Source organism: Hyposmocoma kahamanoa, unplaced genomic scaffold (genome assembly GCF_003589595.1).
Source record: "Hyposmocoma kahamanoa isolate Upper Pololo Valley unplaced genomic scaffold, ASM358959v1 65, whole genome shotgun sequence".
Classification (NCBI taxonomy): domain Eukaryota; kingdom Metazoa; phylum Arthropoda; class Insecta; order Lepidoptera; family Cosmopterigidae; genus Hyposmocoma; species Hyposmocoma kahamanoa.
Window position 1 is genome coordinate 17,059,568 of NW_020653853.1, and position 26,518 is coordinate 17,086,085.

Consider the following 26,518-nt stretch of genomic DNA (forward strand, 5'->3'; position numbering starts at 1 on the left):
GTCTGTGTCTGTGTCTGTGTCTGTGTCTGTGTCTGTGTCTGTGTCTGCGTCTGTGTCTGTGTGCGTGCGCATGTGCGTGTGTGTGTGTGTGTGTGTGTGTGTGTGTGCAATAGTGTATAATAGTAAATGAACTTTATAATATTATATTATACTACTTTTATATGTGTAGTCTATAATAAAATTCTCTAATGTACACCATGCTCAAGTTGAATGTCCCAATAGTAAGGAGCGTAAGAAATAAGAACAAAAATCGTCAATTTAACTCCATGACCACTACGTCAGTTCACAAAATGATTTGGTCACACGTTGGTAATGCCGTTTAGGGGCCGCGCTCTTAATTATGTGTCCGTTTGATAACTCTCTCTACAATCTACATACATCACTGGAGTCGTCATTATAATTCAATGAATATGTTGGTAAATTTGGAAGATTAAATTTTAAAGTTTGCAATTGCAAAGATGAGCTAAAGAAGAAAGAAAACATTTATTTGATACCACAAACGCGAGAACAGAATAAATGGGAATCAAAAACTTGTAATAAGAATCGAGTTCTTAGGTTTTCGCGATTGTTACGGAAAAAAAACTTATTTTTCCAATCCGCGTATATTCGTCGCGATCCAAATGGCGTATTTTTACAAACAAAGCAACGTTTCTAGCCCTTTACAGGATCTGTCCCAGGTGCAAAACAAACATTCGCGATATAGATCCGAAAACATGGTTTTATCTCCAATATTAATAAGAATAATAAAACAATAATTAAAAGTAAACACAAAAATAATCAATAATTATAAAGATACTTTGTGTGGTGCTTCAATTCAGCATTCATACCGACAATTATTTTGTTTTAAAATGTTAAGATGTTAAGAGATTGGTCGTGCTTTTTTGTCTTTTCGACGACCTCTGTCACCTCTGTGGCCCTACTATCTGCACTGCAGACTCTGGTTGAGGTCTCGGGTTCGATGCTCGGTAGGACCAATTTGGGAAATATTATAAATTGGTTTTGATTTGGGTGTTCCGACTAGTGTCCCGAAAATAATTCCACTGCTGTGGTAGTCATGGTATAGAGGATTCTTTAGTTTGAGACCAGGATAGGGAGTTACCACACTGACATTAAGTAGGTCAGAAGTAGCTTTATGTCCATGTGATAAGACCGGAAGCAAAACAAAAGCTTTTTCAAAAGACTGGCCGACTATTTTACTTTTTATTTGAGGACTAAGTTGAAAATAAACATTTTTTTTTTATTATTTTTTTTATTTCTACGAACACAGGTTTGTCTAGTAGTTCGAGGTTGTTTCTAATTTCTAGTCAACTTCGTAAACATTAGTTTTGTAGTTTCTGCTTTGCGACTAAATATAAAAGAACGGCATTTTGTGTTTTGTTCGGCAGCAAAATTGTTTTCATATCGTATTTTGAAACCTTCGCTACGCTCAGGATTCTATGTTTAAACCACTCGATTTGCTAGTGGTTCATTCATAGAGTCCTTCGCGCGTTTAGGTTTCATACAAACATCCCCGTCAGACAACAACTTTGCAGCCTTGCATAACAAATAACTATTTTTTTGTAGCAGAAGAGCTCCTTGTCAACGCGTTCGTCCAGGGAAGTACTGCCTACCTAACCTAACCTTACCTATTTCTGCCGCCAAACAGTAATGCGACCATTACTGTGTTCCGGTTTTGAAGCGGGTTCTGGTGAAATTACAGGCATATGCCATTTCTTTCAATTGCATTCTCATTATGGTGAACATATTAGGCCGCAATTGAAGTTGCAGAATCTTTCAAACACTGACAATTTAAATTAACTTTTTAAAGTTTACATTGAGATAAGGAAGTTCAAAAAACATTAGTCGTTAGGTATATGTAATACGACACCATTACCGTGTGAACTGCCATTAAATGTGACGTGGTCATCACAACAGTGCACCGTTAATGTGACAAGATTTGAACTGACGCGGCCGCGTCCTGGATATAGTTTGAGTGCTTGGTCGGTGGTGCGGACCAAATTCGGAGATGGATATTGTGTTAGCTTGTGTTTCAAAAATATGACGATTTTTTATTCCATTATTATAAAACCCTAATGATGGCAATATTTTAAGAAGAATACTTTATTGAATACCATAATGTTATACCTTTACAAGGTAGTAGGTAACATAAGTTAAGATCATTATGATCCTGTAGATGAATTAAACAAATTCTAACCTAATTCTATTTACTTAAGCGTGAAAAAAAAACGCACACTAGGGAAACCCTGTATCGCGGGTGTCATGGATACACACATAGACAACCACAAATTACACCCAAACCCACGAGAGAAATAAATGTAGGCCATACAAACATTTCTCCCGGCCCGGGAATCGAATCCGGGACCTCTGCGTCTCTGACTGTTAGGCCACTGGGGCAGTGAAGATTAATACAGGAGTTTTTTATATGGTGGTAAACGATACGCCTGTCCATAGCACTTGTATTTCCATTGCTTGCATCTTTTTAATTTAAAGCTCTGAGTGGCACTGCCACCACGCCCGTCTCCTTGTGACATAAGTTGACATGTCCCATGTGCCTGAAATTTCACCAGCACCTTTAATTTTTTTAAATCGGAACGCAGTAATGTTCATATGCTTGGTGGCAGAAATAGATAAGGTTGCAGTACTTCTTTGGACGAATTCTTTCACAAGGAACTCTACTGCTACTGAAAATCCTTCACTCTTAGTGAGAGGAATATGGAAACAAAAGTAAAAGCGCGCCATGGGGATCTGATCTGACAAGCAACCATTTTCTACTCAATTACTACCGCTCTTAAGTACTCTCGAAGCAACGATAATCTCGTTTAATTAACTAAATTGTGGTTTTAAAAACCGCTTAAACTACATTCAATAATGACACTAAATCGATAATTTATTAGAAAACCATTCAATTAAATTATTTGCAATGATATTTATTAATTCTTAATAGTTATAATACGAGTTTGACAGGATTTATTAATATGAGAGGGATTTACAATTCGTTTGTCATTAATTACTTAGATAGTTGACAAAAATTTGTTAGTAACTTATAGCGTAATTGTAGTAATCCAAATTAAAAAAAAAATCTAATATTATAAATGCGTAGAACTGTCTGTTACATCCACGCTTAAATCGCTGAACCCGTTACGATGAATTTTGATATAGTGGTAGATTAGAAATAGGTGGGTTCTAGGAGAAGGACTGGCTACTTTTGTTCGGTTGGACACTCTTTTTCTCTTATTTTTTCCTCTGTTTTTTTTTCGTTAAATTTGTCTTCCCTATTGTATGTCTAATAATACTGAATAACAGTTTTTAAAATTTTATAATTATTTTAGGCTCTCGTTGATCTTAAGGATAAGGAGGTGACTGAAAAACAGCACTGTCTGCGACAGCAGCTGTTCCAGGCAGCATAATTAAACTGAGACACCTTCTTTTGCCCTCTGACATGTTTGGCGTATCGTTTATTGATTGTTTATTTTTTGGCTTAACATGTTGTTTATGTCCAAAAAGTGTCATTGTGACAATAAAGGATATTTGTATTTTTGTCACAAAAATAAATAATTAATAGATTCAGGCGTTACTTTGCGGCAGTCCATGTTGATAAAAACGGAAGTTAATTAATTTGCTGTCAATAGTAAATTAAAAAAAAATAATGTGTGGAAATAAATCACTTGAACGGTTCAAAGTTAGTGTTATTAAAAACCAACTTCAAAGCTGGTAAAGCAATCCCCACTATTTTTTTTTTGCCTTCTTCCACTTATGTGCATACAGTATTGTTTTACATATGTATTCGCCATAAACTGGCAACTATTCGTTGAAATGATCTGTGAGATTTTACTGCCTTAGTGCTGGCCGATACAATGGGACAGTAAAGTGCGGACGTCGTTTACAGCTGCGGTTTAGAAATTAAAATCCAACTGGTCCTTATACGTCACGATGTAAGACACGTTTCCAGCTTCAATTGGACGATACAAAAGAAATAAATGTACTATTATAAAGTACCATTTTCTAAGGTCAGAGCTTCGGAGTTGAGTTTGGCGTTAGTTGACCGTTGGGTCGTTAACCTATTTAATTTTAATGCGCTATTTGACATTAGACATTAAAGGGTAGTGGTAGTTTAGTGGGAATATGATAATGAATGATGAGATATGATATGATATGATGTACCTACCTGGTGTTACGCAGCGATTCTATATTTGAATTATCGTATATTTTTTGCAAACTTGTACATACATGTCGGTCTCGGAACATTACTTTAAAATAATTAATTAAAAGTGTGCCTTACATGTTTAAACATTAGGTGTGAAGCAAAATTAAAGAGTTCAAAATAAAACTCGAAGGGTTCTGAACTTTGGACTTTAGAAAATAATACTGTACATAGTATTAAATTTTGATTATAGACTCTATTTAAAAGCAGGCAAATCTTAAGATTGTTTGAAAATTGTAAAAATTGTCCAACTTGCCATGGTTCAGTATAGAATAACAGAAAACGGCGTTTATGTCTTTTCAAAGAGATTGATATTCTTACCACATTTCGTCGGTGGTTTGTAGAAAGGGCGTAATTTTTTTACGGCTGTTTTAAAATATTTATGTCCAGTTACAAAATTAAATTTTAAAACAGGATGTAAATATTTTTATTACAATAATATCACCATGAAGCAATATGTCCTTTATACAATATTTAAAGTATGTACGTTCCCTACGTTTCGCATAGCCGTGGGACAATCTGTACAGTACGTACCTTTGGTATAATGCCATATGTGATATGATACTTCAAAAGCATTTTATCACATGAAAGTCATAAATAATACGAACTACATGAAACAAATCACAAACAAATCTGTACGCATAATGACGGCAGCAAAATGGGTCGTGTGATGGAATGGATCTTCTATGGAATGGACATCTACTGTAGCACACAGGTCAGAAAAAGAAGCGGACGGAAACAAATAATGTAATGAAATATTGAGCATACTTCCCAAAATGTATCGACCGAAAGGTATTTATGAACAATTACAATTACGAAAAATTTTTTTAAATATGTAAAATATTGCCAGTTCATAAAAAGTGAAATTTGTGATAGCCATTGACAATTATTATAAGAGTGAGGATAAATTATTGGTATATAACAGGTATAACACAAAAAGAGTTAGTTAAAGGAAATAAAATAAATGTAAGTTAATCATAATTATGGAAAAAGAACTGATAAATATGTTATCCCAAAAATATACAATAAAACAGACTGACTCGAGAAAGTACGAATATTAGAAAAAAAGGCTTAGTCGATGAATGGCCAATTCGCAAAATGGCTACCAGTCTAGGAAAGCCCAATTCGCAAAATGACTATTTCGATATAGGCCCAATTCGCAAAATGGCCAATTCGATATAGGCCTAATTCGCAATGTTGAAAAAGAAATGAAAAAATTTATTGCTAAGTGATGTAATGTTTTAGTGAAATAAATATTATGATTAGAGATAGTATTATTTAGCAAAGATAGTTTTACTTTAGAAAATTAGCTAGTATTTAATGTAACTTAATTAACTGGAATAGATATACATATAGGTAATGTAAACGAGCGTTGTCTTGCCAACAACACTTGCCATGCCCAGGTTGGCAAGGTTGTTAGAATAAGTATAAATTGTATGTCTGTGGAGAAATAAATAAATAAATAAAATAAGTATACGTGAAAGTTTATAACTCTCCTATTTAATAATAAAAAAGTTATTGACTAGTTTCGTTTGTAAAATATTCAAACTCTCTTTTTTATAATATCAAGTGAAGGAACGAACAAGTTATGTGCGTGATGGTAAGCGCCTATCTCTAATACTTGCTAGTAAGAGCTTTAAATCGCAAAGATCTTAGGGGCACTGCCACTACGTCCGTCACCCTGCAACATAAGTTGACAGGTGCCATGTACCTATAATTTCACTAGGAACCTTTCTAAACCCAAATAGGTAAAGTGTCAGTACTTACCTGAACGAACTCTTTGGAGATATAACCTTATTATAATACCAAAGGTGCGACGCGATTTACTCACGGTAAGGATCTTTTTAAGCAAGAAGGTTAATGTCATAGAAGACTGTCCTAGAAAATGATATTACCAATAAAACAATGAAACTATAACAATTTGATATAAAAAAATATGGGCCATTATTTGTTTTTATTGCAAAGTTGATTTTATTGTTGCACTTAAAAGGATGTGGTTTTACAGTTTTCAAAGGTTGATTGTGTTATCTAAGTTTCCTGTATATTTATCAAAAACATAGACATGGTTCTTACAACACATCCAATATTATTAATATTTAAATGCAGCCAAATAATATAACAACATATTACAATATTACTAAAAAAGCACTTGATTTTTTTTGTAAAGCGGCTAATTCGCTTTCAGTGAGAATGCCATAGGGTTCAATAAAATATGGCGTAGTGTAATAACGCTTTGTGTTGCGGTTGATTAGCCAATCACAATTTTGACGCTTTTGTTTGTCATTTTTAACCCACTTCAGAAAAAGGAGGAGGTTCTCAATTCGTCTGCATTTTTGTGTGTTTATGTTACGGCATTTTTGAACCGATTTTGATGATTATTTTTTTGTTAGAAAGAGAGTACCTCAATATTGTTCCCATTTTAATTTAAAGTAAATATTCCAACTCTAAGGGTGGCAAACTGGGGGACGGATCCGGTTTCGAGCACTTTCCGGTAACCGATTGTTAAAGTTGTCATTAGAATATTAGTTTTACAAAGATAAGAAAAACATTTTGACAGCGTCTTCTACTAAAACTGCTGACGTTTTATATAGAATTAATATACTTTTATACTAATTTTAGTAGCAGTAGAGGTCCTTGTGAAAGAGTTCGTCCAGGGAAGTACTGCCACCTTACCTATTTCTGCGGCCAAGCGGTAATGTCAGCATTAATGTGTTCCAGTTTTGAAGGGCAACTTATGTCTTGGGTTGACGGGCGCAATGGCAGTGCCCCTAAGATCTTTGCGATTTAAAGAGCTGAGTGGTACTGCTGTTATGGACAGGTATGTACCTTGCCATCAGGCGCACGACTTGTTCGTCAATTTCTTGATATTTTTTTTTTAAATTGTTATGTTTTCACGATTGCTAGACATTGGAATTAAATTATTTTTAGATCTGATTTCTATTTGTTTGACGATTGTGTTAATAATAATAAGTATTTTCTAAAAAAAAAATATAATATAATAAATGATTGAATGAGATATTCGATTATCTCTATTGCGCATTAAAAATTACAATGACGACAGTAATGTAAGTATGCTAATGTACAATACACGGCCTTATTGCTATAGAAATTTAAGAGCTGGAAAATTGGCGTACAACCAAAGAATTATGATTCATAATTACTTGGCTTTGTCTTAAGATCCGTTAAAAATTTGGAATGGATTACCTTTTTTTGTAACACCAAGTGACGGGACGAACAAGTCGTGCCTCTGGTGGTAAGCGACACGCCTATCCATAACAGTCGCAGTGTCACTCAGAGCTTTAAACCGCAAAAAGTCTTAGGGACACAACGCCCTTCGCTCTGAGACATAAGTAGCCAAATTCCATTTTTTTTTTTTTTTTTTATACATGACAGGCAAATGACTCCACTCCACCTGATGTTAAGTGGAAAGTGGTATCCAAACGCGAAGGAACCTAGTGCAGCGATGGAACCCTCACTGCACTAGCCACCTCCACCTTGCCTGCCTACAATATGCCTCTTCACGCCTCGTTTGAAGGACCCCATATTATAAGAGGGAGGGAAGACATGTGCCGGAAGGGAGTTCCATTTGTCAACCATATGACTGTATTTTCACCAGCACCCTTACCCTTTGAAACTGGAACGCAGTAATGCTCACATTACTGCTTGGCGGTAAAAATAGGTAACGTGGCAGTACGTCCCGTAACTTTTAAAGTCATCCGTAAGAAACGTGACAATATCAAAGTTCTTACAATCTTGGCGTCACAATAAATACAGTTTTCACATTCGTGAGTCTGAAACGGTTCGTCACCGCAAACGATTATTTTGTTTATTGCTTATCTGTGAAGAGAGAAGGGGGATAATAGCGCCATCGTTTAGGTAGTTCTTTCACTTTAACGGAGATTGCCTATCCCCTTAATGAAATTGTTACGGTATAAGAATTTAGTATTTTACTCATAACATGAACAAGTAAGTTACATTGTGGCGTTATAGTGACTTAGATCATAATAAATAAATGTAGAGGTACCTACCAAAAACAAAGATGTGGAACAGGGGGCCTACCACAACCTCTTAAAACAATATTACCTTACATTGACTTTTCGTACCATAACGCGCTTAAAGTAAGTTTATTGTAATGTTAAAACTATGATGTTTTATTGGCAGCTTTGTGACGCTTCATTCACTCAGTTCGTACTATGACGCGACTTTAACATTAAAGTAATATCGCTCTTATGTCAAATTTAGCAATCTTAAAATAGTTACACGGATGCAATGGAAACAATATTATTTTCAGTTTTATTGTTGTCTTAACATTGATTTGTAATGATTAAAAGTTAAGTTGAACTTATTTATCTCTTCAATATTTTGTTTATTTTTTATTTAATAGCACATAGTAAATAACTTTTCGATAAATAAAAATACGCGATGTTTATTTCGTAAAATTATAACAGCGTCGTCTATATGCTCCTTGGCGAAACTAACAGTTGACACTAGACTATAGTTCCGAACTCACAACGTGACTATCGAGATTCAGCTTGTTTTATTTAATTTTCTTCATGGAAATGGGGAATAATTATTGAAAACAACGTAATTTTAATAGATTTTATTATTACGTACTTTTCTTTTCTTAACATTTTTCTCAACTACAATTCTCTGAATATAAATAACATTAAGTACTTAAACATTATACTACGATAAGACGATTCGGAACATCACAAAAGAAAGAGATGGCATTATATAGTTCACATAGCTTTATCTCTTTCATATTTTTAGTAAGGAATAGACAATATTGGGAAATCATTCGTTCTTTCAATCACTTTTGCAATAATACATTACTTGGTTAACAGGTTCGTCATGGTACGAATATGAGTAATATTACAATAAGGCGTGGTAACTGGGCGGTCCGACCAATCGTTATCATTTTATCATAGAAATGATTAAACTTAGGGAATAGGCTACTAGGGTAATATGACTAGCAGATTTAGCTATAGAACAATTAGACTATGGAATACACTGTGTTTCTGTGTTTCTGTGAAAGCTACAATTTAGGGCTATTCAAGGCTAGAGTGAATAGACATTTGCTAGACAAACGCTTAACATTGTTAGCTACATCGTCGCTTAATATAGGTGAGATTGTGGTCAAACGTTCGTCTAATTCGACTGTAGGTTGGTTCAGGTCAGGACCAATTTGGGAAATGAATTTTCCTAACATGGTCCTGGTGTGGGTGTTCTGGGCCCTGTTACTTCACCAGCACTCTTACCCTTCAAAACCGAAACACTGTAATGCCACATTACTGCTTGTCGACAGAAAGTATGGCATAGAAGTAGTGGCAATACTTCCGTGAATGAATTTTTTCACAAGGAACACTACTGCTACTTAAATAACAATCATGCGAATCATCCCATTATTGTCACAAAAGATACAAATTTAAATACTTTATAGGAAATGAACAGTTGACCATGTCAACCGTGACCGTGGGACCTGTAAAGGGTCCGAAACGCTGGTTTGCTTGAAAAAATAAATATACGTAATTTAAATCCGGAAAAATAGTTTCATTTCCTATGCGGAACAATAGAAAAATGTGTGAAACCTAAGAACTCGATATTAAATACTTTATTTTTAATTTAGTATAGAACATTTAAATCTATGCTACATATGATTTGCAAAATATTTCATTTTAACAATTCGAAACAAAAAGTTTCATTCCCAACATATAGCAGTGCGAAAGCCGAAGAAAAAAAAGACCAAACTCACTCCTTGTTCTTATAATGTCGATGGCATACACTATATTATCGCTGCCCAAAACTTAGCCACTCTGATGACACCACAATATAGCCGCAATGCTGAACTGTGCATGGGATCTGTTTGTTATCGTGGATTGATGCTTAAAGTGCGCTAGATACGCTAAGAATACGATTCGTATTTCGGCCCACAAAACTCGCGAGAGCGCAAAAACTTTTCAATTTCCTGAGAATGCCGCTATTATACATCATACATAAGCTTTGTACGATGGTCATGCTCGAGCCTTTCCAGATAACTCGAAAATATTAACAAGGCTGAGAAACGTGGACACACAAGCTTTTTTTGTCTCTGTGTTCATAGTTAGTCAGCAGAGTACATACTCTTATTACTAACTGGCTGATCACTCTCGACCACGTCACGAGTTGGGTGCAAAACTATACGTACATGACATGCTATGCTTTATTTTGTAATTTGCATGTTATTTATATGTATTTTATGAGCTTGGAGATCTGTTATACAGGTTTGCAACCTAGTACAAACTTCAGCTCTGACTAAGGAACTTGTTATTTTACGTAAGATTGTAACTTCTCACGGAGCTTAGTAGCGGTTTCTTGTGAGTATAAGAGTTCGTCCAGGGAAGTACTGCCACCTTTTTTCTGCCACCAAGCAGTGATGTGAGCATTATTGCGTTCAGGTTTTGAAGGGTTAAGGGTGTTGGTGAAATTACAGGCACATGGATTTTGTCAACTTATGTCTCAGGGTGACGGGTGCGGTGGCAGTACCCCTTAAATCTTTGCAATTTAAAGCTCTGAGTGGCACTGCAACTGTTATGGACCGACGTATCGCTTAGCACCACGCACACGACTTGCTCGTCCTGTCATTTGGTATCATTACTAGACCTTTTTGAGGAAAAAATAAACCGATGTGTATTGTATTTGTATAGACTTAACACCCATTATCTTCTCTTGTAGACAGAACACTTGAGCCTTTACGTACGCACGTGTAGAACACATCTAATCTACTAGAAATTCAGATTACACTGCCTGTTAGGACACCTAGTTGCAGGCGCCCTATGTCATTATAGGCTATTAGTGCGTCCGATAATTATTGCCTAATCCACCGCTATGATTTGGTGAGCCAGTTGCAATGAGATTATAAATTTTATTGTCTAATCGAGCACCGAAATCAGATTCGTAATGATTAATTAATTAATAACGATCGATTGGATTGTGTTAATGATTTGGTTGATCCGGTTGTACTTCGTTGGTGAGGACGGTATTATTTCATGTTAACATGTTTGGTATATTGTACACATCAGTGATAGATATCTTTAGTCATATACGCAGGTAAATATAAATACGTGTTACTGTTATAAGAGGTAGGTCAATGAACAAATATGTACGTATCACTAGGATTTAGCATTTGAATACTTTAGCGAGGTTCAAATCCCTGTATCGGCACTCACTTCACTTTTTCACATCTTCAGTCTAATAAAGTCACATGCGCAAAATGACAACTTTTCAAGACGGAGGTTTAAAGATTGTAGGAACGAAATTATTCGATATTTTTTTGTACGTAAATAGGAGTAATAAAATTTCACATTTACGCAATTTGTTTTATATACTTCGTATTTTTTTATTACTTTCATGCGATAAAAGCAATTTTGACGTATCACATTTGGCTTTATCATAAAAGGGTACGAAATATAAGTGTTTTAACCTACCTGTCATACGGTGTTCAAATGATTTAATTGTTTATGATATCTATACATGATAATGTCATCATCACCACTTCCAGATCTAGATTTCCTCTCAGAATTTCGACCATGGTCCACCACTCTGGTCCCTAATGCGGACTGGAGACCTTTGATATGTAGACATTAAATACACAGACACAATGAATACATTGAAATAATACGTATATTATTTTGTGTAAATAATGCGTCTAAAATAATTTATTAGATATATATGTAAGTGAATGAACGCTGTAAGCTTAAATTATAATTATAGATGTGTATTTGTGTAATAAAACAAAAAGTGAAATAAAAATTGTAGAAAGTTAAGAACACAAATACATGAGAGCATTAAATTAGTAATCAAAAATTAAATAGGTTATTGTAGCGAGAGTAGATATCTACGCTACCTATTAACTATCCATATATTACTATTTAGAAGCACATAACATTATCAAACAACTATGTGAAAATATTTAAGAGCGCTTGTACGTGCCTTTTCGCCTTTGACTACTAAAGCAGGTAATCACACTAAATTTGTAAGTTTTTTTTACAATACCAAGTGACGAGACGAAAATGGTGCGCGGCTGGTGGTAGGAGACACGCCTATCCATAACAGTTGCAGTGCCATTCAGAGCTTAAAATCACCCTGAGACATAAGTTGACAAGTCCCAAGTGCCTGTAATTTCACCAAAGTGCCAATCAATGGTACCAATGGTGTGACAAAGCCACATGTGATTTTACGTCAAGTGATTTTATCACACGAAAGTCATACAAATAATAGAGTTCGTGTTATTAAACAAATTATGTATATGGGAAATTTTGTAACTTTCCAATTTAAGCATAAAAAAATTATTGACTAATTTCATTCTTCTGTTTCAATGTTTAATCGTCTCTTGTGAAAACTTGTGATTTTGCAGATGTGGCCTTTTTACACCAAGGGTGCGATATTTATAGTTTTTTCTCGTTTACAAAATACAGTGATATATTATTAAAATATAATTATAGAATACACCAAGTTATATTAAACGGTGTGGGAAAAACTTTATCGCTAACCGGATGTTGCGGTAGGTCATGTTTTTTTTACTTTGTGTGGTCTTAGTTAGGGCTATTATAAAATGATCATCAGCTTTATAACAGGACATTCTAAATAGCTTTCATAGCTATCATAGTATAATAAGAGTAAGAAGGGCAAATCCTGTCTGTTCGGTGCCTAAATGCCTACGGTTCGCTCGGTAGGGTTGTCACATTATTATTTTAGTTGTACCTACACGTTGTAAAAGTACTTTGAAAAAATAAGTAACAAGATTCTCGTGTTATGTTAAAATTATTATTATTAGTATTGATATTTTCATACCAGGATTGCGAATTGGTATCTTGGTTATGGAGTATGATTATGAAATAATTTTTTTTCTATAATATAAAGCGGCAGCATGACCAAATCGTGCTTCTGGCGGTAATCGACAGGCCTGTCCATAACAGTTGCAGAGTCACTCAGAACTTTTAATCGCAAAGACCTCAAGGGCATTGCCAATGTGCCCGTCACCTTGAGACATAAGTGCTCAAGTCCCAAGTGCCTGTAATTTAATCTTTACCCTTCGAAACTGGAACTCAGTAATGCTCACATTACTGCTTGGCGGCAGAAATAGGTAACGTGGCAATACTGTTTTTGCTTATAATTGTTTAATATAGTTTCTATTACATTGTGACACAAGCTGTTTGTACCCTCAACAATAAAATAAATAAAAAAATACTTCACTGGACGAGCTCTTTCACAAGGAGCTCTATTGCTACTAAAAACTGCTGAACAATTCCGAATTTGAAGCATTTTTGCTGAAACTACCACAAACTCAACAATGAACACGTGTAATATTTTTAATGGCGAGTGTGACATTCCTTGCTCTGCAACGCGATTGCATCGCGAGATTATGCGAATGTGTGCGTCCGTACACGGCGCGCGACGGGCGTGCACACATATAAGCCACGCTGCTACGATTGTATGGAGTTACCATACATGTCTTATAGTACAAAGTTAAAGTGTAAAGTTTGTGTATTTATAAAGTTACTTCAAAACAAACTGTTTGAAAAATCTTTTTTTTTGATTGAATGTCATTTCCAAACTAATTGAATATAATTTTTTTTTACGTAAAAAAGTTTTGTCATATCAAATCGACTTTAGTCATTATATGTGACTGGGCCACTTTGAGTGCCATTATTATTTTTTAACCCCCAACTCAAAAAGAGTGAAAATATGTTTGAAACCCTTGTTTGTGTATTTGTCTGTGGCGTCGTAGCTCCAAAAGGAAAGTAGTTTTGTATGGAGGTTATTCTAATTGGGACGATTCTTAGGGTCGTATTCTAGAAATCTACTCAATGCTCAAGTCAGGATTGCATTGGAAATACGACCCTAATGGCAGGGACTTGAGTATGATTTCGAGTGCTTTAAACCATACTCAAATCCTGATTTGAGAATTGAATAGAGTTCTAGAATACGACCGTAAGTTACATCAGCACTTTTATTTGTTGGTGCAGTGATCTTAGTCATAGAGTCGTATTTATTATATTTCTACTCGTCCAATTGATTGGAATATGTTTTACAATGGAAATCTAATGACATTACAATAATATGGTAAATATCTTTATCTGATGCTGCAACCAGGACATCTAACCAACTCCTCAACTACTCGCTATAGTACTGTCGTGTTTCGGCTCATTCAATTGGTTTCGTTAAGTTTTTAGCTTGCGGATCGTTTTTTTATTTATTTAATATGTTATTATAGTATGATCAAGAGAGTGTTTGCCACGTGCGACAGGCAATATAAATAAGTGTATTAAAGAAAAAATTCAATAAACTTGATTCAACCCCTAATTTGCCACCCTTAATGGTGTAACATCTTTTTCAAATTTGAGTAAAATTAGTACTGAGGTACCCCCTTTTCAATAAGAAACGAGTCATATAAATCAGTTGACAAATGTCAGAGTAATCACGTAACACAAAAAATACCTCCTTTTTTAAAGGGGGATAAAAAGGAAACGACTTCGGTTATCAGTCGTGCGAATATTAAAAAAAACAATTAAATTTCAAACTTACCTCGTCCACTTCTCCCAACGAACCTGAGGTCATTGAACTTAGCAATTCTGCCTTTCATATGCGCTACATTGTTCCTAAGTTCTGCACAGCAGTTCTCATCGTTCCCTGCTCTTATCGTCACCCTGATGCCGTCCATTACGTCTCCGAGAGCCACCACTTTGAAACCAGTCGGCAGTGTTTTGTTTGACCGCCAGTGTAAAGGCAGCATTGTACACATGTAGTCTGGGCTGCCTGTGCGCACTAGAAGAAAAGAAAAATTTTGAATACGTTAGAAAAAAGACCTTAACATAGCGTAATTAGAGAGTTTTTTATGTACGGGACAAGCAGATGACTCCACTCTACTACCACCCTGAATGCCTACAAGAATAAATTCAAATTAAAGTTCAAATTATGCGATGTGCCGATGTGCTGGAGCTTGATACTGGGGGTCTACTCGTTCTCCGTCTGATGTCGGTTCGAAACAATCGAAGCATCCGAAGAAAAGACTCGGATGTGATTGTATAGAGAAAAGAGATTAAGCACGTTACGAGAATTATTTCGTTATTCAAACCAAGGCCTGTATAAAGGTGTTTTGAGAATTTATATATCATTGCACATAGATCTTTGTTCTACGGATGTAATACTAGTAATACTCGACCAAAATAAGACGCATGATGCAAATGAATTCTTTTAATTTTGTCGAGTATTACTTATTTGACAATAATTGTTTTGGACGAATGTTGGACGGGGAACGAAAGAAGACCCCTGAAGTGAGCTATACTGCCTATAGCATTGACTTACTCGTACAATTATATGGACGTCGGGTCCGCACTAAAAAGTGTCCGAACTTATAGGGCGTTAAAATCGTATACAGAGCGTCATTTACGCTTTAGTCTTCGTTTGTTCGACTGACAGCGAAGCAAGCAAAATTAGACAGTACTGCGGTGACATTACAATTTAAATTCAACGTTTTAGCTTTTTCATATTCCTTTACATGTCACTACGTTTAAATAGGTTGACTTGGGACATTTTTTTTCGTGGTTTTTGTATTATACCCGTCGTCCATTTATTTGTAAGTCAATGGCCTATAGACAAAATTCAAAGAGAGTTTAAACATCGAACACTCAGAAAAAATTCCTTCGATCCGGCCGGATTCGAACCTTATTAATAATTATAACAAACTAGTGGAGTAATTTCATATAAAAAATAATTTAATATCATCATACATACACACATATACTTCACGCCTTTTTCCCATCGGGGTAGGCAGAGACAACAGTCTTCCATTTGCTACGGTCCTGACGCACATCTTTCGTCACATCAACACGCATCAATGCTTTCATACACGTTCGTCGGTTAAGGGTACTCTTGACCTGGCCCTTCTTTAGGATACCTAGACTCAATTTGGTCACGGTAAGATCGCTTTGGTCGGGCCATACCAACTTACCCGGTCACACTCGCCTTATAAATCTGTTTCATCAGTCTTCTTTCATTCATTCTCTCTACATGTCCGAACCATCTAAGCATCCCTTTCTCTATCTTTGTCACTATATCTTCTTCCAATTGAATATCAATCCAGGAAAAAGTTTCAATAAAATGAATAGCGACATCTCTAGCTAGGGCTGGTAGCTGTAAAGGTATTTAACTGGGTGACGAAATACTTAAAATATCTCATAGATGGCGCTACGGTTAAAAAGTCGTTGAAAAAACCAAATACGAAGACACGACAACAAACATATAGAAAAATTCGTGATGTCTGCTGGTTCGTTCCGTGGCTTAGTTGCTATAGCGTCGGTTCGAATCCGGCCGGAGCGAAGGAACTTTTTCTGAGTGTTCGATCTTTGTATTAATAATTATAGCAAACTAGTGGAGTAATTTCACATAAAAATAATTGAATATCAATTCAATAAAAATTTAAAGAGTTTAAAGATTTAATATGTTTTTCTAATAAAGAGCATTGAAATTGCATATATTTGTTTCTCCAAACAAACCAACGTTCGGACCCTTTACAGGGACCATAGTCACGTCTGACTCAGATGGTAAAGTCATCAACCGGTTATATAACAAATATACGCGATCCAAAAAAAATAGTTTCATTTCCTATGTGTAGTTGTAACAATCGCGTAAACCTAAGAATTTGTTATGAAGTAGTGTATTTATGTTAAATATAGATAAAACGTACTTTAAATGCGTAACACTTTTTTTATAATAATAAGTGACGGGACGAACAGGTCGTGCGTCTGATGGTAAGCTACACACACGCCTGTCCATAATGTGTTTTATAAAACAATTTTAGATTTCTTTTTTTATAAGTCCACATTACTAAGTAAAAATCCTTTGATTCAGTGTTTTAACCTTAATAAACGACAAATATGACTTTTTATTGTAAAGGGCTTTTCAACAAGAACTTTGTTTTGTAAATCAAATAAAACAGTAAATGTAGATGACAATGTTTCAAATTTTTATTGTATAATAAAAGTAAGGTTTGGCGATTTGGAATGAAAAATGATACCTGATAAATGTTCACCACGACCACAGTTAAGATGTCGATTCTTTAGTTTTTAATCACTTTTTGACTAAATGGTGGGTCTATTGCGTTAATCACTTCATGAATTTTGAGTTTTAAGGCTGCAATCGATTCAATTGGCTCCGTATAGACTCTGTCTTTAACATAACCCCACAAAAATAAATTAAAAATTAACGGCTGAATTTCGTGAAATTAAGCAATCGGGAAATTTGGTTTACAATAAATTCATTGTTTCGGTGGCTGTGTGACTTTTGCCATTGGCATTGGGCCGTTTTTTTTCGAAAATTCGGCTGGAAGTGCGGTTACGGTCAATGGATTACGTTATCGAGACACGTTAACAACTTAATTTTGGCCTATTATTGATGATATGGATATCACTAACATGTGGTTTCAACAAGACGGTGCCACAAGTCACACAGCCACCGAAACAATGAATTTATTGCAAATTCAGCTATTAAGTGGCATGCGATCATGTGATTTAACACCGCTGGATTATTTTTTATGGGGTTATGTTAAAGGCAGAGTCCATACGGAACCAATCGAGTCGATTGCAGCCTTAAAACTCAAAATTTCTGAAGTGATTAACGAAATAGACCCACCATTTAATTAAAAAGTGATTAAAAACTTTGATGAAAGAATCGACATCTGTAACTGTGGTCGTGGTGGACATTTATCAGATATTATTTTTCATTCATAATTGCTAAATCTTACTTTTTTTTATACAATAAAAATTTGAATCATTGTCATCTAACTGCCTTCGTGGCCGAACAGTTACCATGCCGGACTGCCACGCAGAGGTCCCAGGTTCGATTCCCGGGCCGGGAGAAATATTTGTATGGCCTACATTATTTCTCTCGTGATTTTGGGTGTAACTTGTGGTTGTCCATGTGTGTGTCCATGGCACCCGCGACACAGGGTTTCCCTAGTGCGGGACTATGTTGAGTATTGTTGAGTGTGTGCGTTATTAATATTATCTAAATTTATTGTTTTATTTTGATTTACAAAACAAAGTTCTTGTTCAAAAACTCTATAATAGATTTATTTCCAATGTTTAGTTTATCAAGAAATTTTATTTAAAAAAGCCGAGGTAGTCTAATGGTATGACCTATCACCTGTTAAGAAGAGGCCGTGAGTTCGAATCCGGGCTGGCACCTCTGAGTTTATCGAAATTTCAAATTAAATTTACCATGAGCTTTTCGTAGAAGGAAAACGTCGTGACGTAACCTGCACGTCGAAGGGTTCACAATCCTCGGAAAACGTGTGAAGTCTCCAACCCGGACTATGGCCTAAGCCCTCACTTGAGGGGAAACCCGTACCCAGCAGAGGGATGGGGGTTGACGATGATGATGAAGAAATCTTATAATGACAATTTTACGAATTTCAAAAGGTGCTCTATCAATTGTCTACGATTTAGCACTACGTATTTTGGCACTAATCACCACCGAATTACTGTTGTGGCCACGAATATCACTTTCGAATTAGTATGCGGTATCGCAGCGTAAAATCTGTTCAAATTGGCGTATAACGGTTGGGGGTATAAAAAACATTAATAGCATAACAGCGGTTTCTCTATTTACGGAAGCTAGGTACAAATTGCCGCCGCTTGCGCTGCGGGCGATGTGGTTTGAAGGGCAGCGATGCTCCCGCGCATGCCGCTTCGTGGCGAGTCTTAGCCGCAGCGAGTGTTGGTTTGGTAGTTTTTAATAGACTTTTTAAACATCGGCGTTGACTTAACATACAAGTTTTTCGAAGCAAATTGGAATTGTTATCTTTTGTATACAAAAACATTCAAAGCAAACGTTAAGTGGGCCAGGCAATTATGCTATTAATATCAACGATATTTAAAACCCATTAAAGTTACATCCAAACTATGTTTCCAAGCGAATAAAATTCTATTAACAAATTCCTGATAACTAAACAACATCAAACATATAAATAAGATATATTGTGAAATAACTTGGAAAAAATTTACATTTTCCATCAAGTACGAATAATCTTACTACAAAAGAAGACTTGGCTTTGGCTTCAGAAAATATACAACAGACTAGGCTGTATGGACTCAGTCTCCTTTGCCTTTCCCTAGAGGGATAAACTAAAAGAACAAAAAAAGTTATAGATCTTGTGGTGTACTTTCCGGTTTTGAAGGGTGGTAAGTAAGGGTGGTAGAGAAACGACAGGTTCATGGGAATTGTCAACTTACGTCTCAGGGTTGTTTCTTAGTTCATAACAAAAATAAAAGCGAACTACAATAATACAGCCGTTATAATAATAATAATACTATCTATTTCTCTCATGATTTTGTTTGTAAAAAAAATACGTCGTATGTCGTAATATGAGTGACAGTGGAACTGCAGGACAACCTTCGTGATTCTGGAACGTCATTCCTTCGTAAAAAGTCATGATGATACTATATGACGGCTGATCAATGTGATTTTTTCATAGTGACGTCATTTAGCACCTACCTCTAGTAAAAGTCTTTTTGTTCGATCTTTGTGGGGATTGCCTGTAGTCGGTCTTTTTTGAAGACGGGGTAAAAGGACAGTGCATTTAAAGCTCTAAATTGCGTTTTGAAGCTCCAAGCGGCACCGTAAATGTTATGGACAGGCCCACAGACAGGCTCTTGCCACTGGGCGCATGATTTGTTCGTCGCGACACTTTGTGTCATAAAAAGACCACTTAGAATCAGGCTTTCAACTGTTTTAATTGTCAATCTTAAATGCGAATTAATTGACATACAGTTTCTTTTGACCAAATGTTTGCGAACTCTGAACGATTTGATAGAAATATGTTAAAATAGTTTTGGTCTCTTTGGTATTGACTATACAATTAAATAATCTATATAATTTTATTGATACGTCATTAGCTATAATCAGTACAGAGCAATAAGGGTCCTAATTGAAAATAAGTGCTGGGAACGCATTGCGTTTTCAAGCAAATACTGAGTTTGTGACCCTTTTGTTACCGCGGCTGGCACAACAAAAATTATCTCTATATCTAGTGTTCTTTTTATTATTTGTGTAAATAGTTCTAGTATTTTTTATTATATGTGTGAATAGTTCGTGTTTTAATTTAATCACATTTTTTATATACATTTTTATTGTTTTGTTTCTTTTTTTCTTTTGTGGTGTCATTGTGATAAACAAATAAATGTATTTTCTTTCTTTCTTTCTTTCACTTTCTAAATGGAAATCGGTTACCGGAAAGTGCACGAAAAGCGATTCATCCCCTAGTTTGCCACCCTTAGTGGTGGAATATTTTCTTCAAATTTAGATGGGACCACTACTGAGGTACTCTTTCCAACAAAATAAGAATCATACAAATAGGTTCACATATGATAATGAGTTATCGCATTACATACATACAAAAAAAAGAACAGACAGACGAATTGAGAACCTCCTCCTTTTTTGAGGTCAGTTAAATACTGACAAAACAGACAAAATAGATCGCATACTTTTTAAACATACATAGTGGTGTGTATAATCATATTCTTGTTTCCACAACAAACAGAAACCGGTTATGTATCTATCACTTATTCCATTAATCTACAATTCGTACTCAAGCGATCTTTACCGTGCGTTTTAATATGTTACAAATTTCCTCCTACGTCATTTCGGTGTTTACATCATTAAATTATCGTCACTGTGATGACTAGATCACGGAATCGGTGACGTACTAATTGGAAATCCCTTTCCTTTTCCATGGAAACATTTAATTTTATTGGGTAATATTTGGGAAAACATATTTTTTGAAAATAGAATAAGTAGAAACAAAATGGTAACGTCACTAGTTCCACCACGAATTACGTTAGGCCTGTAGTGGCTGAAGGATATTATCCTTTAAAAAGAGTTATATGAATTTGGAATGTCTTAACAATAATAATGGAATGTCTTAAGGCATTCTTTTGTTATTTTACCGCTAGAGGGTATTGAGCAAAAAGTTGTTTTCTAGATCGCAGTGTTAAGATTTTTCCCAGCGGATTACATTATAAATTCTGTTTTTGTTTAGTGTGATAATCGAAAACAATGAATAAAAAGATTTTAGAGCTCTATAATAATAGGGATAATAAAAATCAAACTCAACAATTCTTTTCTAACGTAAACTACGCAAATTCAATTAAATGTCAACAACAAAGACGATAGAAAAAAACCAAAAACATGTTTGTTTCTTTGATAATTGTTTTTTAGTATCATAATAACTACTGGATTGACCGGTAATGGAAATTACAATTGTCAATTAATAATCGTCTTGTCTGGTCAACACTTTTAAAATTCAACTATCGAAAAGGAAGTAATCTTTAGAGTAAGTGTCCATTATCAAACTTTTTTTTTACGATATCAAGTGACGGGACGAACAAGTCGTGTGCCAGGTGTTAAGCGACACGCCTGTCCATAGCAGTTGCAGTGCCACTCAACCAATCGCAAAGATCTGACAGACACTGCCACTACGTCTGTCACTCTGAGACATAAGTTAATAAGTCTCATGTGCCCGTTACTTCACCAGCACCCTTACTCTTTTAAACCGTAGTGCTCTACGGTTTCTAAAATTTATTTGTTAAGATTATTTTGTTTAACAACTTTACTAGTTTTGTTATAGTTATGAATACAAAGGCCGAACACGCAGTAAAAATTTCGTCGACACGACGTCGACTTGAACCCACATCCATGCTGCACCGTAGCTTTGCTCTAACCATCTGAACCACAGGTCCGGTTGCCGAGTCGTCGAAATTCTATTATGTTTTGTTCTATCATGTAAAATATGTTTTAGTCATACATTTTTGTATTTACTTTTCGGAATTCGTCGCCTCTAGGGACATCTAGTGCTACTAAAGTTTTTAGCTATATTTAGCAAAATAGGGCTTTCCCGGGCCTGGTAATAACAATAATAATAATTTTTATTTTAGGAATGTAGTTCCATATTTACGCTTATTGCGTAATTTAGGCAATAAAACACAATAATAAAATTAGTAATACAATTAAAACACAGAAAAAATCAATCTAAAACCAAAAATAAAACAAAATCAAAATGATAAAATACAGTGGCTAATAAAATTTTGTAATTATTATTAAAATTATCTAAATTCAAAATTAAAATTTTTAAAAAACAAAAATTACTAAATAAAAATATAAAAATAAAATAAGATTGAATAAACTTGGTATCAAAGTAATAGCGTCTTTGGATTCTTTTCATATTTCATTAAACGATAGAATTGAAATAGATTAAAAAGGGTGACATTGCTTAGTTCCTAATTACCAACTACGACATTCATGACGGGAAGTGGGAAATGTTTGTAATAATAATAATAACGCACACACTCAACATAGCCCCGCACTAGGGAAACCCTGTGCTGCTGGTGCCATGGACAACCACAAATTACACCGAAACTCACGAGAGAATTAAATGCAGGCCATATAAATGTTTCTTCCGGCCCGGGAATCGTACCTGGGACCTCTGCGTGGCAGTCCGGCATGGTAACCGTTCGGCCACGGAGGCAGTTTATAAAAAATATGCCAATTATTACTCATGTCTGATGTCATTAACATCATCGCCAACCTTTAACCATGGGTACGTTGTATTGTAAAATATTTTTTAAGCGCCAAGCAGTAACGCGCATATAATTACAGATGAAATTACGGGCACATGGGACTTGTCAAGCTATGTCTCAGGGTGACAGGCGCAGTGGCAGTGCTTCTCAGATCTTAACGTAACTGTTATGAACAGGCGTGTCGCTTACCACCAAACGCACGACTTGTTCGTCCCGTCACGTGATAATCATAATAAAAACAAATCATGTATAGTTATTGGTAATTGTAACGCAAAACGGTAATAGTACATACGTAATGTGCTTTAACATTCTTAATGAACTTGAAATAATTATACAAGCATTCTGTCAAAGCCGTTTTTATAAAGATGAGGGAAATCAGGTACCATATTTGTATTGCAAAAACGAGCGACTCCATCTACCATCTAGGCCTCGGGTTTCTCTTAGAGAAAATTTAAGGAGAATGGTATCATGACTATGGCATCACAGTACATTTACTCAAATATTTTATATGCTTGTAAAAATATACATAATTTCAATAAGAAAGAAGTTATCCGTAATATTAACTTTAGAGCTAAGTCCAAACTTATGGTACCACGATTAACTAACTGCCTCCGTGGCCAAACGGTGACCATGCCGGATTGCCACGCAGAGGTCCCGGGTTCGATTCCCGGGTCGGGAGAAATATTTGTAAGGCCTACGTTTATTTCTCTCGTGAGTTTGGGTGTAATTTGTGGTTGTCTATGTGTGTGTCCATGGCACCCGCGACACAGGGTTACCCTAGTGTTGCTTTGGAGAATCGTTGTACCGTGAATAGTGATAGGTACACGACCATTTGTTTGCCGGAAGTTATTGACAAACTCCGTAAAATACCCGTAAACGCCGTAACATCTTGCACCACGATAATGCCAGTTCTCACACAGGCAGACAGACAAATGAATTTTTGAAGGTGAACAACGTTGACCTTATGAGCCATCTCGCGTACAGTCCCAACCTGGCACTTTGTGACTTTTATTTATTTCCAAAAATTAAGAACCAGTTACGCGGTCAACGATTTTCATCACCTGAAGAGGCTGTCGAAGAGTATGAAAAATATGTTTCAGAGATTGCGACGGAGGAGTGGCATAAATGTTTTCAAAATTGATTCATTCGTATGAAAAAGTGCATTAACGCTTAGGAGAATATTTTGAGAAACAATAAATTCATATCTGACCATTTATAGTATTTTTTCTTATTAATTGCGGAAACTTATAGTGCGCCACACGTACATATATTATTGTATCACGATTTCGTTTAACGACGTAACGAACTCTTTTATGGGGACCTGTATACGTTTTTACAATAAGATTCCGGAGCATGTATTAAGATTATCCTAAGTTTAAAAACTACATTACAAATATTTTGATTGATTAGTTATATTACGAAATTTGAGACTACGTGTTAGATAAAGATGTATGGAAAGACGACATGACCCCAGAATCCACAAAAATTTGAATCAAAGCGTATTCCATAGCATTTAAGTTTATTTGAAAGAGCAATCTCTAGAGTTTGTTGCTCGTTCTTCTCAGGGAAGTCAGCGTAGTGAACGAGCAGTAGCTTAAATGTGACGTTTTCAAGTGTAAATTTATTTTACCGATGGAATGGATGGATTCTTTGACTTTGACTTTACTATACTCCATTAACGGATATAGGCCCTCTAAAAAAGACAATGTGCTTTAACCGTCACGCGCGACAGTCGGGTTGGAGATCGTGGTATTATAAATACTATATAATAATACTTAGGCTATAGTATAGTTCCCACGCAAGCCTACTACGGATTGGAAACTTCATTGCTTTGCAGATTTGTGTAGATTCGCAAATAAATTCCGAAAAATTCAGAGGTGCAAGCCCAGTTTCGAACCCACGAATCAAATCAAACTATTAGTGAGCCACGGCTTTTTTACATATTATACTGTGTACCACTATAATGTATCAACTTATTTACGTCGCACTATTGGACATGGTACTTCACTAAAATAGGACTTTTTGAAATAAAAATAATGCTTCTTCTTGGTGTATCGACTCTGGCGTTTATATTTGTGAGGACCAGTACTTAGCGATTGAGATAGCATTATGCTATGCCATATAATTACACCAATTTACCGGTCACCAGTCAGCCATGACTACGGGACTTGTAAAGACCTCGATGTGTTAGTTTAAAAAAAATATATACAAGATTTTGATCCGAGAAAAAAAAACAGTTTTATTTCCAATAACCTGTCTCAAATTAGGAAATTCCCAGACCTATACGTGCTTTACTAAAAGATAATCAACTCCGGCGGCACTACCTAGACCGGAACCAATTTGGAAAAAATAGTTTCCTAAATTGGTCTTATCAGGAATCGAATCCGGGACCTCATCTAGCGCCTATTATAGTGCTACCCGCTGGACCACCGAAGTCGTTAACCACTATCCAACTACAAAACTGTCATTAATATAATTGGCGAGTACATCGCTTATTGATGGCTCAAAAAGAGACCTTGTGTCTTTGAATAGTTCTATAAGAGCTCTCTCACCTCCCGTAAGAGAGGTGCTAGAGTTAAATTCTATATTAATCACGATCAGAAAAATCAAGATCTGCGTCTATAACAATGTAATAAGACTGATCTTGATGTACGGTCGCGAAGCTTTAATATTTAGCTTAAAAAAAATAAGAAAAAAACTATTAGTGCGGAAAGTCCTCAAACTGAAAAGGATTATAAGAGCTGGAAAAAGAATTTAAAAATTGAGGATCTGAAGTCCGAACCCAATATTGTTAGGGAAAAAGACAGTGCTGCGAAAAGAGCGTACTTGGGACACCAAATTGACAATGACTAGACGGATGTCCTACGTAATAATAAAATAATAATAGAGCAATTAAATCCAGAAAGACTTAAGGGACCTCGATACTAGTGACTATTTAATGCGTATCTCTATGTAATAGGCACAAGCGAAGAGTATATAAAACTAGTTATGAGTAAATGAGAAAAAGATGAGCGGGATAGACAAGCGAATGAGACCACGCGCCTTCGTGATGTAATGCATTCGTGGTTCCATGAATGCTTAGGTGAAGAGAGGAAGTTTTAGTCCATAGGACAATGAGTATTAACATCTTCTCAGTGGAGTCGGGCATGCTGTAGGTACGGGCTGTACAGTATCCACGAGGAGCAGGAAGAAGTTCCTCAAAGCAGAATTTAAAACCGGGAGGGTGCGGTGGAATCTGGTATCAGAGACCAAGATTCACTTTGAATCACTGCCTATGAAAGCAATGGTAAGTAATTCTATATTCATAGGGTACATAACACAAAATGACAAAAGGACCTTTTATGTGAAACGTATATAGACGTGACGATGGGGCGATATTTCGTATCTTCAGTGTAACAAGGCCACATCTGGTTACTATTTGGATTCACCGGCGAAAGCTATGTGGTCCAAATTCCGCAGCTTACCTTTGGCCGGTGATCGACTCAACCTTCATGACTATGACTTCTTTAAAAACCGTATTTGTCGAACTAAATTTATCTATAACGTTTTTATGCTTAAATAGGAGAGATATAAAATTTCACAATTACAAAATTTATTTCGTGTAGCTTGTATTATTTGTATTAAAGGGTGCTGGTGAAATTACAGACGCCTGGGACGTGACAACTTATGTCTCAGGGTGACGGGCGCAGTGGCAGTATACCTTAGA

The 26,518-nt window shown here is 35.7% G+C and overlaps 1 protein-coding gene across 4 annotated transcripts in view; it reads right to left on the bottom strand.

Moving 5' to 3' along the window:
- LOC113231320 (protein lozenge-like) overlaps positions 1 to 26,518 on the bottom strand; it is a 92,127-nt gene that overhangs the window by 62,698 nt on the left and 2,911 nt on the right. For all 4 annotated transcript variants that reach the window (XM_026465597.1, XM_026465596.1, XM_026465599.1 and 1 more), the window contains exon 2: positions 14,765 to 15,004. In XM_026465597.1, coding sequence (XP_026321382.1) covers positions 14,765 to 15,004 — 240 coding nt within the window. The remainder of the gene's footprint in view (positions 1 to 14,764; positions 15,005 to 26,518) is intronic.